This window comes from Primulina tabacum, chromosome 14, assembly GCF_025594145.1.
Source record: "Primulina tabacum isolate GXHZ01 chromosome 14, ASM2559414v2, whole genome shotgun sequence".
Classification (NCBI taxonomy): domain Eukaryota; kingdom Viridiplantae; phylum Streptophyta; class Magnoliopsida; order Lamiales; family Gesneriaceae; genus Primulina; species Primulina tabacum.
Window position 1 is genome coordinate 34,549,653 of NC_134563.1, and position 12,822 is coordinate 34,562,474.

Consider the following 12,822-nt stretch of genomic DNA (forward strand, 5'->3'; position numbering starts at 1 on the left):
ACATTCACGACTTGCTTCATGTAGTGCAATAATCTCGGCATGATTTGATGAAGTTGTTACGAGCTTTTGTTTCTGTGAACGCCAAGAAATTGCAGTGCCTCCACGAGTAAATACATATCCGGTTTGAGAACGTGTCTTTTGTGGCTCAGATAAATACACAACATCAGCATAACCGATTATGCTTTGATTGGTATCTTTTGAATACAAAAGTCTCAAGTCTGTCGTTCATCGTAGATATCGGAATATATGTTTAATTCCGTTCCTGTGTCTCTTTGTTGGATATGAGTTAAATCTTGCCAATAAATTTACAGCAAAAGTTATATCAGGTCTTGTACAATTTGCAAAATACATAAGGGCAGCAATAGCACTTAGATATGATACTCCTGAACCAAGAATAACTTCATCACCTTCACATGGATGGAATGAATCATTTTCTATGTTTAATGATCTAACAACCATTTGAGTAGTTAAAAGATTTGATTTATCCATATTATAATGTTTAAGGACCTTTTTTTGTATAATTTGACTGGTAAACAGATATTTCACATTTTTTTGTTCAATTTGCAAACCCAGACAATACTTTGTTTTTCAAAGGTCCTTCATTTCAAATTCTTCTTTCATTTACGATACCACTTCTTGAATTTCCTTATTCGTTCCAATGATGATTAAATCATCAACATATATATCAATAATTACGCATCCGGATGTTGTTTTCTTAATGAAAACGCAAGGGCATATTGAATTGTTTACATATCCTTTTTTCATTAAGTGTTCATTTAGCCGATTATACCACATTCGACCGGATTGTTTTAAATCATATAATGATCTTTGAAATTTCACATAATAATATTCTTTGGGTTTTGAACTTTGTGCTTCAGACATCTTAAATCTTATCTAAATTTTCAGATACCGCCAAACTAATCAACTACCGAAACGTAATTGTATCCATAACAGAAGAATACATTTCTTCATAATCAATTCCAAGTCTTTGATAAAAACCTTATTCAACAAGTCGAGCTTTATATCTTACTATTTCATTTTTTTCATTTTGTTTTCGAATAAAAACTCATTTGTACTCAACAAGTTATACACCTTCAGGTGTAAGGATACATTTATTTAGCGAATCCAATTCAACCTGAATCACGTATTTCCATTTTATCCAGTCATATCGATTTTTACATTAACCAAAAGATTTTGATTAATGATCTTCATTATCATTTATGATGTCAAATGTCACATTGTAAGAAAATATCTCATCAATTTCTTTTATATATTTCCGGTTTCATATTTTTCTAGTATTAATATAATTGATAGAAATTTCACGATTATCATCATTTTGTGGTTCTAACAGAACATTTTCATCATCATGTATTTCTGTCGGAATATCATTCTCTATTTTATGATCATCGTGTTTCTCTATACTTTTTCTTTTTCGAAGATTTTTATCCTTGTAACTAATTGGCCTTCCACGCTTCAATCATTTTATGACATTACGAGTGTCTTCAATTTGTTTCTTTGGATTTTCAATCCGAGCATGGGCATTTACAGCATGTATATATGATTTAGTTACCCCTTTTGTGTCTACAAATGCATATGGTATTTGATTTGCTATTCTTTGCAAATGCACAATTTGCTGTACATCTTTTTCACATTGTTTAGTTCTTGGATCTAGATGTAACAATGACGATGTATGCCATGTAATTTCCTTTTCGATATGTTTCTTTTCTCCCCTAACATTGAAAAGATTTCATTATTAAAATCACAATCAGCAAAACGTGTTGTAAACATATCGCCTGTTTGAGACTCAAGATATCGAATGATTGATGGGCTATCATAACTAATATAAATTCCGATATTTATTTGAGGTCTCATTTTTGTACGTCGAGGCGGTACAATAGGCGCATATACTATACATAAAAAAAATTCTTAAATGAGAAATGTCTGATTCTTTACCAAAGGCAGGTTGCAATGTGGAGTATTTATGATATGCACTTGGTTTGATGCGAATTAATGCAACAGTATGTAAAATTGCATGTCCCCACATAGAAACATGGAGTTTTATTTTCATAATCATTGGTTTAACAATCAGTTTTAGAAGTTTAATCAATGATTCAGCTAATCCATTTTGTGTATGTATATGAGCAACATGATACTCAACAGTGATTCTCATTGATACACAATAATCGTTGAAAATTAACCAACATTATCAAGTCTAATTTTCTTGATTGTATGATCGGAAAATTGATTCCGCGATTTTATTATTTGAGCAAACATTCAAGTTGATAATAAACATACATGTGACAATCTGCAAATTGAGAAAATGATCTCATCGAGTGTATTTTTTTGAGTTGATAATAAACATAGATGTGATAATTTTATTATTTCGAGTTGATAATTGTGTGTTTTATTCACAAATTGAGAGATCTATTTATAGAATTTCTTTGAAAATAATCCAAAAATAAATATATCATTACATACATCATCACATACTAATTTTCAACATTTACAACTCTTATTTTCAACATTCAATAATTTGATTTTCAACAATATCTATATTTTCTCAAGTAAGTTATTATATGTTTTTTTGGGAGAAATTGGTTAAATAACTATTTTTTTTTAAAAAAAATGACTATCTCGAGTGTATTTTTTTAAAAAATCACCTTCTCAAATGAATTTCATTTAAAAAAAAAAAAACAGTTCGTCGAGGTTAAAAATTAATTTACCGTGTTTTTTAAGTTAACTATGTAATTTATCCTTAAAAAAAACGACAGTGCGGCCAAGTACGCTAAACGTAGAAACACCAACTGAAGGCAACCCATATTCCAACTGATCAGCTTCAAAGAACTCTCCTCCATATCAAGTTACAGTCTGGCTTCCCAAGAGATTCTAAATCTCAAGTAGCGGAAGAACTAACTTTTTTACCATCTCCTTTGGGATTAACCCACGAATTTGCGGTGTTCTGGATTGGCAAAATAATTATGAGCAGAAGGAAGCTGGGTTCGTCCACGTTGTTTGTTTTCTTTACCTGTATTGTGCTTCTCCGGTCATGTTTCCTGCAGTTGGTGCGCTGTCAAGTGGGTGAATTCAGTCCACCCAAGTTGCAAGATCCAGCGAATCTTGATTTCTTGACACGGTTAGCGTACAATGGGCTCGATAATCTGACTTCTGATATTCTCTCCAGTAAACTTATTCAAGACTACAGCTTTTGCATTGAGGACCCGTAGGTGTTTCGACTCTCATCTCCAACTTTGTTTGTACATATTTCAAGAAAATCCTGAAAGTTTGGTGTGTGCGGTGGGGGATTCCTATAAAATGCTGAAATTTACAAAAGACGGTGAAAGACTTGCATTGAGATTTATTCTCCGTTTTGTTTTAAAAATTTTCAATAAGTTTCAAGAAAATGTCGAAACCAACAAAAATGCCCCACCCCCACCCTCCTTTGGGGTGTTTTTTGGGTTGGTGGTGGGTTTTAGAGATGATAAATTATTCTATCAAAAAGTGTAACTTGTTAATTCATGTTATGTATTTATGTGTAGGGAAGCTGAATGGAACACAGCTTTTAATTTTTCATCAGATTTGAGTTTTGTAGCTGCTTGCCTGGCCAAAACTGGAGGTAATACGGAACCCATGTCTCTGTTTTTTTGAAAAACTCATTAGAAACACAGCGACAGGTGTCGATGGATTCATTTACATAGGATTAAGATTTCAACTTTTGTTGTTTTTCTCTCTAAACTAATGACATATATGGACATGAAATCTAGATTATTGAATACAATGTTACATGATAAAAGATACGGAACCTAGGATTGTGGGATGGAAAGATCAAGATCTGTTACAAATATCATGCGTGATTATTCAAGTAAAATTGGAAGAAAAAAATCTATTCATGGCTAAGCTTATGACACATGCTTAGCCTGAATCTAATCAAAGTTTGGAGTCATTTGATATGGAATTGACTAGAAGTTGCTATAATCTGACTTCATCTTTTCACGGGGAATAACTACGTTTAAAATTAGATTATTGGAATTTCAGACAAAGTAAATTTTTAGACAAACCCCAAATATGGATTATATATCAAATTTATGACCTTTATAAATTGCATACTTTGAAATTTTTTTCAGCGTTTAATTTAGCACTTCTATCTTTGAACCTCTTAGTTTTTCAATCACAGATGTTACTCCAAGATTATGTAATATGGCGGAGATGGAAGTTTACTTTAATAGCTTGAAGAATGGTTGGAATCACATTAAGCCTAATAGGAACTGTAACTCTACACATTGGGTTGCTGGTTGTGAGCCAGGATGGGCTTGTAGCACTGGCTCTGACGAGCATACCGACTTTAAGAATATTCATCAAATACCTGAGAGGCAATCTGATTGCCAGTCTTGCTGTGAAGGTTTCTTCTGCCCATATGGTGTCACTTGCATGATGCGTAAGTTATCAAGAAAATGTCAACTTTAAATTATTTAGTTAGTTATATATTTGAACCTGCATATAATCTTCTTAAGGTGTCTATATGAGGCTGTTCCAAAGTTTAAAAATGTTATTTTGATATTAAGCTTTACAAAACTATTGATCAGATTAATGCGACTCGTGCATCCTATTATCGGTAATCTTCTTAGCATCAAAAGGGTATTTTATCTTTTTGTATCTCTAGGCAATCCCTCTTTCAATAATAGATAATTTCTGGGTTTTAAGTATTATTGTTGTTCATAACTGATACAGACATCCTTCCAAATTTTTCTTTTTCAATTGAAGCATGTCCATTGGGTTCCTACTGTCCACTCGCTACCTTCAATCCTAGTACAAGCATGTGTGCACCGTAAGTACGATTTATACATGTGATGATGCTTCTTTAAACTTAGCGTTTTTCCATCATATAATGTGTATAACATATTTATTAGTAGGAATCTACAGATATTCTTACAAACCACCTCCAGGAAATTCAAGTCACACTTGTGGTGGTGCAAATGTGTGGACAGATGCTCGTTCAAGTGATGAGTTGTTTTGTACGGCTGGTTCCTATTGCCCCTCAAGTACTGAGACAAAGCCTTGCAGCAGTGGGTAGTGATTGTTATCTCAAAAACTGTCAAAATACGATTTTTTTGATTTTTTTTAGACTTCTATTTTAATTGCATCATTTAATTTCAAATACAATACTAATACTTGTTTTCCAAATATCAGGAATTACTGTCCAATGGGTTCAACGGATGAGAAACGTAAGTTTCGAGTTAATGCACGCCATATTATTCTCTTTCTTTTCTCCCTCTTTCTCGGTCCTTGCCATAGCTGTATGTGAAAGCTTGTATTGGAATAGATTATTAACAACTGGATACTTATTTTCAAAATCATTTATTATTCGGACATTTTTCAACCCATCTCAATGACAACCATGTCAGGATGCTTCAAGTTGACTACATGCGATGCCAAAACAGAAACCCAAGATATTCATGCATATGGTATTATGCTAATTGTAAGTAAACTCGAATTTGACTGTGTTTCCAAGTTTTCTTAACACGTATTTTATTAATTACAATACATATAAGATAATGTATCCTCACTAATGTGACCCATCGTGTTTTTATTCACATCTTGAGTATCTTGTTTAATTGCATTTGGGATAGTTGATAAATTATAATCAACTAATGCGGCAGGCTGCACTAAGTACCCTTCTGATCATAATATATAACTGCTCCGACCAAATTCTTACCACAAGAGAAAGGAGATATGCCAAATCCAGAGAAGCAGCGGCACAAACTGTAAGGGAGAAGACACGAGCACGTGCGAGGTGGAAAGCTGCCAAAGAAGCTGCCAAAAAGCATTCTCAAGAATTTCGATCTCAATTTTCTGGCAGATTTTCGAAGAAGAATCTTCCAAATTCTGATCAAGTTAAAATTTTGAATCAAACAGAAAGTGAAACTATGTCCGATTTGTATCCATCTTTGTCACCTACTCCATCTCAAGCTAAGAAAACTGAACCCGTCCATCTTATGAACATGATGTATGAGATTGAAGGCGATTCTGCTAGTTTTGAGAGTTTTGATCTAGAGTCTAGAGAAGTGAATGGCAAGAAAATAAGCTCAAAAGAAAAGGATATTCATACTCACAGTCAGATTTTCAAGTACGCTTACGCACAACTTGAAAAAGAGAAAGCTCAGCAGCAGCGCAACAAGGACCTTACGTTCTCGGGTGTCATTTCAATGGCTATGGACAGAGGGCCTATTAAACGGCCTCTAATTGAGATTTCTTTCAGAGACTTAACTGTCACTCTAAAAGGCAAACATAAAGATCTTTTGAGGTCCGTCACAGGGAAGATAAGACCTGGTCGTATCACAGCTATTATGGGACCGTCAGGTGCTGGAAAAACGACATTTCTTTCAGCTCTCGCAGGAAAAGCAGTTGGATGCACTGTTAGCGGAATGATATTCATTAATGGGAAGGCAATATCTATTCATTCGTACAGAAAAATAATTGGTTTTGTGCCGCAAGATGATATTGTGCATGGGAATTTGACTGTGGAAGAGAATCTATGGTTTAGTGCAAGATGCAGGTATGTAATATTTAGTACTGAACCTTTTGTAGATGCAGGGGGCAGGGGATGTGAACAGCAACCGAACGTAATTGATCTGTGACTTTTTTAACATGTTACATTTTTTTGGAAACGATTCAATAACGGGCTCATGAACATTCACTAGTATGGTTGTTGTACATAGATATTGTAATCTAGACCTTTTTTGGATAGTAGAATGTGGTATGTGCATTTGGAACTTTCTTTATGACGAAGTAGAACGAAAACATAATTGTTAACGAAACATAATTGTCTTTACAATTTCACTCTTTATAAACATTTCAGGTTCTTGATCTTTACCCTATTTTCCCCATGTACTAATGAAATCTTTTTATTACAAAATGCAACGACATTTACATTTTAAAATTTTTAAAGACTGTCTGCAGATTTACGAAAGCCGGATAAGGTTCTTATTGTTGAGCGTGTCATTGATGCCTTGGGATTACAGGCAATACGGGGTTCATTAGTTGGAACAGTGGAGAAACGTGGCATCTCTGGAGGTCAGAGAAAACGAGTAAATGTTGGTCTGGAGTTGGTAATGGAACCGTCATTATTATTTTTGGATGAACCAACTTCAGGGTTGGATAGCTCATCATCTCAGCTACTTCTAAGAGCACTTCGACGAGAAGCTCTTGAAGGGGTCAATATCTGCATGGTTGTCCATCAACCAAGGTAACAGTAACAACCTATATTATGTTTTTGACTTTTGAAACGAGCTGATCATGGCTAATGTACGTAGCTAAACATTGTTATTTTTGTTTATGATTGCACTTATTTTGTTAGAAATTACAGAACTAGTGCCATTTATATGAATAACAATAAATCAAAATTTTAATGTGGTGGTAAATAACTGCTAAAGCTACCTACATCATTTGTATCCCACAGATTGATGAAATTCATGATGGTGTTTTGAGGAAGGATGAGAGAAGTTTGTGACAAAATTGGTTCGTCATGAAGTAGAATAATTCATGTTTATAAATTATAATCTTTCTACGTAAGGACAATCACACCCAACTAACTACTCTATTTATCTCAACCAACTCAAATATGGATGTAATAACTCAATCTCACATTGGATCGTGTGAGATGTATGAATGGGATTATAAGGCTACATAATGGATTTCCGTGGTGCTTCATATAATTTGGATAGACATTAACTGGTAGTTGACTCCATTGGGTGAAGTCTCGCTTGTGGAGACACGAGGCATAGGGCTTGACAAAGTGATATAAAAATGGTTGTTAGCAGGAACAACAAGAACTAAGTGCTTTGTGGACAAAGTTCTATCTGTGTGGGAACCACCTCTTGAATTTATGCGCTGGTGGATGGATGTGTTAAGCTACGATAAGGGCGTAGTACTGTAACTCCCCATTTGCATCGAATTGTGGAAGAGGTGCCAAAGGATAATAAATCAATCAACTATTTCTTAAAAGCAAAATAAATTAATTATTTGTGAATCCCATTGTGTGGAGTCTAGCTTGCACGAGCTTATGGTCCAGGGTTTGACGTTAGTCTACTAGCCGTGACTAATCATTCAACCAAATGCCATCCAACATAATCCAATACTCATAAACAAAACAATTTTTGTAAGGGGCTATTTTTGGAATGTGCCAAGTTTCTAGTTCCTATTTACTTCGATTTTTGGATGTTTTGTTGAAAAAAGGGATTCTAGTATTTTTCTCAAGGACAAGCCTTTGAATTGATTTTCCTGTTGCAGCTATATGTTGTTCCAGATGTTTGATGATTTGATACTTTTGGCAAGAGGAGGTCTTACTGTCTATCACGGACCTGTAAAAAATGTTGAAGATTATTTTTCAAGTCTTGGCATCGATATACCAGACCGTATTAATCCTCCAGATTACTTTATCGATATTTTGGAGGGACTGGTTAAAACTAGCTCAAGCTCAGGCGTGAGTTATACAGAACTTCCTGTTAGATGGATGCTACATAATGGTTATCCTGTGCCATCAGATCTGCGAAAATATGCAGGACCTGGTACATCCCCGCTGAATGGTGATCATGGTCATGAGATTCCTTTTTCTGTCCCGGAGGAGCGATCATTTGCTGGGGAAGTATGGCAAGATGTTAAATGCAATGTGGAGCGGCAGCGTGACATGATACGGCACAACTTCCTTAGGTCGACTGACTTGTCAAATCGAAGAACCCCAAGTACTTTTGTGCAATATAAGTATTTCCTTGGAAGGTACATGATTTCAAAGATGATCTTGATCAGAAATGTCACTTGACCTAATTGCAGTTGCCGTTTGAGAAGGGCTGAAAACAAAAATGGGATATGTTGGTCACATAATCGGGGGTTGTTATATGTTGATATTCTTAAATTAGTCGATCTTTTTTCAACAAAATCATTATTTAGTTTTTCTAATGGAATATGTTGGTCATATAAATGGGGTTTTTATATGTTGATATTCTTAAATTAGTTGCTCTTTTTTCAACAAAATCATTATTTAGTTTTTCTGATCTCATTATATGTCTCAGGGTTGGTAAGCAAAGACTGCGAGAAGCTAAAACGCAAGCAGTAGACTATCTCATCCTGTTAATTGCAGGCGCATGCTTGGGATCACTGACCGAGGCAAATGATATGAACTTTGGATTTGGTGCTTATACATATACAATAATTGCTGTTTGTAAGTTCATTAAATTTTTAGGGTCACTTGTACTATTTTAACAAATTGTTCATCTTTTCATGTCCCACCGTCAACATTTTTTCGTCCCCTGGTTCAAAAGTTACAAAATTGTTTGTTGACTTCCTTCTCATGACGACTTGCTCAACATTCACCTACTTTTCTTCGTCAGTAGTTTGCCATTCTTGCTTCATGGTTTCTAACTAGCCAAATTTCAGCTTTATTGTGCAAGATCGCAGCTTTAAGATCATTTTCTCTCGACAAATTACAATACTGGAGGGAGAGTGCTTCTGGCATTAGCAGCCTAGCTCATTTTGTGTCCAAAGACACTGTCGACCTATTCAATACCCTGATAAAACCTGTAGTCTATCTCTCAATGTTTTACTTCTTCAGCAATCCAAGATCGTCCTTTGCATATAATTACATCGTCTTGCTCTGCCTTGTTTACTGTGTTACTGGTATTGGCTATGTGATGGCCATCTTTCTTGAACCTGGTCCCTCTCAGCTGGTAAATTGATAGCTCTATCTAAATAACTATTATCGTTATAGTTTGATCTTCTATAAGAACGTCGATTTGAATCTTACAATTCATGCAGTGCTCAGTATTGCTTCCTGTTGTTTTGACTCTCCTCTCGACTCAGACGAATGGGAGCAAATTCGTGAAACTTTTAGCAGATTTTTGTTATCCAAAGTGGGCTTTAGAAGCGTTTGTTATTGCAAATGCAGAACGGTAGGTTGCAACATCTACTAGTGTCCTTAATTTTCTGACATTTAAACTGGCTTTTCTTTCTTGTATATTTGAATTTCAGGTACTATGGTGTGTGGCTATTAACCCGTTGTGGTGCGTTACTCAAATATGGGTACAATGTTCATCACTGGATTCTTCGTTTATGCACACTAATTCTTGCTGGTATAATCTGTCGAGCCATCGCTTTCATTGGTATGGTAACACTCCAAAAAAAGTGAGTTGAAACATTGAGCACTCTTGGGATGATCTTCAGTTTCTTTTTGGTTTAATAATTTACATCCACCCCTGTCGCGAAAGCCAAATGTTGATGAGTTTGATAGACCTGCATACGTACATTCATGTTAAGAGACGATGCATAGTGTAAACAAAACCAACTGCTTTATCAGCCACAAATTTGATCCTTGGAGGCAATCTTTATCAGCAGCAGCACCCGCAAGCCAAGCCACGAGATCGGGCCTAAAATTTTCCCACCATATACACAAAAATGATGACCAAACTTCAGTTTTTATATTTTTAAATCTCAAGAATTGTCTATTGATCTCCACTATAAGTTTCCCCACTTGACCTCTTCCATCTACTTCATACTCTCTATTCCTCGGTGTCCTCTTCCATCTACTTCATTCTCTCTAGTCCTCAGTGTCCGGAGACTTTAGCCTCAGACACCCCTCGTACTTATTTCTCATCAGATTTACCACACGTACTCTTCTTCTTTCATCTTCCTTGTGTTTTTTTGGCTGCTCCTCTTTCTCCATTTTCAATTTCTTTCTGCACATGTGTTGATTAATTCGTCATAACAATTTTGTCATCTTGTTTGCCAACAATAATCACATTTGAGGGGAAAAATTTATATTTACAAAGGTTTGCCAGAAAGGTGTCTTACTTTACTATTTTATCATTTTCTTGAATAGTAAGTCTATTGTGAGACGGGTCAATCCTATCGATATTCACAATAAAAAGTAATATTTTAGCATAAAAAGTAATATTTTTTTATGGATGACCCAAATAAAATAGCTGTCTCACAAAATACGACCCGTGAGATTGTCTCACACAAGTTTTTGCATTTCTTGAAACAAAGACTTTTGATTGCTAAAAAAAACTAAGGTTGTGATTTTACGGAGAAATTTGAACCTATGGATGTGACATTCCAAAAACTTGAGTTGCATACATTTATGAATCTTAAACTCCTTAATTATGCTAAATAATAAAAAGCTAAATTTACTAATCAACAAAAAATTTACCATATTATATTTTGGGAGAATACTTTATTTTCCGAATAAACTTAAAAGATACATCAAACCACATTAAAATATACTTAAAATTCATAAAACGAACAAAAATTCTACCATATTTTTTTTGATAAATTATTTCAGTTTTCCAATAAATCTAGAAATACACAAAAATACATCAAAATACACTTAATTCATGACATCTAGATTAAATAAATTAAAGATATTATTCCAATATGGAAACACCCAAAATATGCATATAAATATATTCAACAAAAGATGCAAAATAAAAATATATAAATAAAAATAAACAAGAAATAATATATATAAATAAATTTTAAAAAACGAAAAATATAAATTTTTTTAAAAATAATAATATTATACCTAAGTAATGGACAATGATTGAATATATAACTAAATTTGATACCGAACTTAACCAACAAGTATGCGGACCTTTCCGACCCCATAAAAACACCCCAATCTCTCATAACAAGTCAAAATTTCGAAAGGAAAGTTGGAGAGAAGATGAAGAAATATTGGTGTGAAGATAAGCCAAAAAAAAGGAAAAAATTTGGGGAAAATATCCAATCCACTTCAAAATTTATGAAAATTTTACGCGACACTCCTCGTTGACCCAGAAAGCGACATGGGTAGGAGGTGTAGATAAAACCAGTTTTCTAAAAAGTCGTTTAAGCTTGAAACTCGACAAAACGCTCCGTTTCGGAGAAAATCGAAAAAAAAAACGGTTAAATTGTAGTTTGACCGAATTAAGCATAATTAAGACGTTTAATTAAGTGTGTCAATGTTCTACAAAGTCGTTTAAGTTTGAAACTCGACAAAAATGTTCCGTTTCGGAGAAAATCGAAAAAAAAGGTTAAATTATAGTTTGACCGAATTAAGACGTTTAATTAAGTGTGCTTAAGCACAATTAATCGCATCCAAACAATTGAATAAATCCAAGGATTGAAAAAACTCCTTAATTTTTCACACTTTCAATCCTTGGATTTATTCATGTATTTAAAATCTATTTGATTGTTTGGATGGATTTTAAATCAATCTTATCATTTAACTTATGCAAATATGATGATGATGATTTGAAATCTACAACAAGTGTTGTTGAATAGCTGTCTTCCACGGCTTGCAACTAAGAAGTGAGAAGTTATATATCAGTTGTTGGCCATAACTGATGTCACAGGCTCTCCGGTTGTTGGTGCATAGGAATAAGCTCACGATCATTAACAAAATAGGCATAAAACAGATTGGGAAAGGAAGCTGTCGGTGACTCATATATTTTCAAGGGTATAAAAGGGGTCGAAATGAAGGAGAAGAAATCTTGTTGTGATAGACAGTACAAGTTTACCATAGATAGTCCAGGTTTATCGGCTGAAATCTTGGACGTTCTCATTAATAGTGTTTTGTTTGATCAAGGATTGATTTACACCAAGCGTCCAAATCAAATCAATCTGTCCAAACGCAACCTAAAAGTATGTTTGGACGAAGATGAGTCTGAGCCTGAGGTAGAACAGATTTTGTCCAAGGTTTGAGGGAGAAAGAACTATGACGAAGACAGCAATGAATGGAGGCAGCAGAGGTAATTGACTTGATCCATCTTGCTATAAATTCATCGAAGTAGGATGGCA

General features: G+C 34.4%; 1 protein-coding gene across 1 annotated transcript; it reads left to right on the forward strand.

Annotated features, from left to right (window-relative positions):
• Window positions 1-2,769: 2,769 nt before the first annotated feature.
• Window positions 2,770-10,222, forward strand: LOC142524074 (ABC transporter G family member 24-like). The gene is made up of 14 exons (XM_075627808.1): window positions 2,770-3,220; window positions 3,537-3,613; window positions 4,172-4,432; window positions 4,759-4,822; window positions 4,918-5,064; window positions 5,185-5,219; window positions 5,400-5,473; window positions 5,655-6,550; window positions 6,944-7,240; window positions 8,284-8,769; window positions 9,063-9,211; window positions 9,427-9,716; window positions 9,805-9,938; window positions 10,018-10,222. Exons 1-14 carry the CDS (start codon window positions 2,979-2,981, stop codon window positions 10,172-10,174), a joined length of 3,309 nt encoding a protein of 1,102 aa, XP_075483923.1. The 5' UTR covers window positions 2,770-2,978; the 3' UTR covers window positions 10,175-10,222.
• Window positions 10,223-12,822: the final 2,600 nt, after the last annotated feature.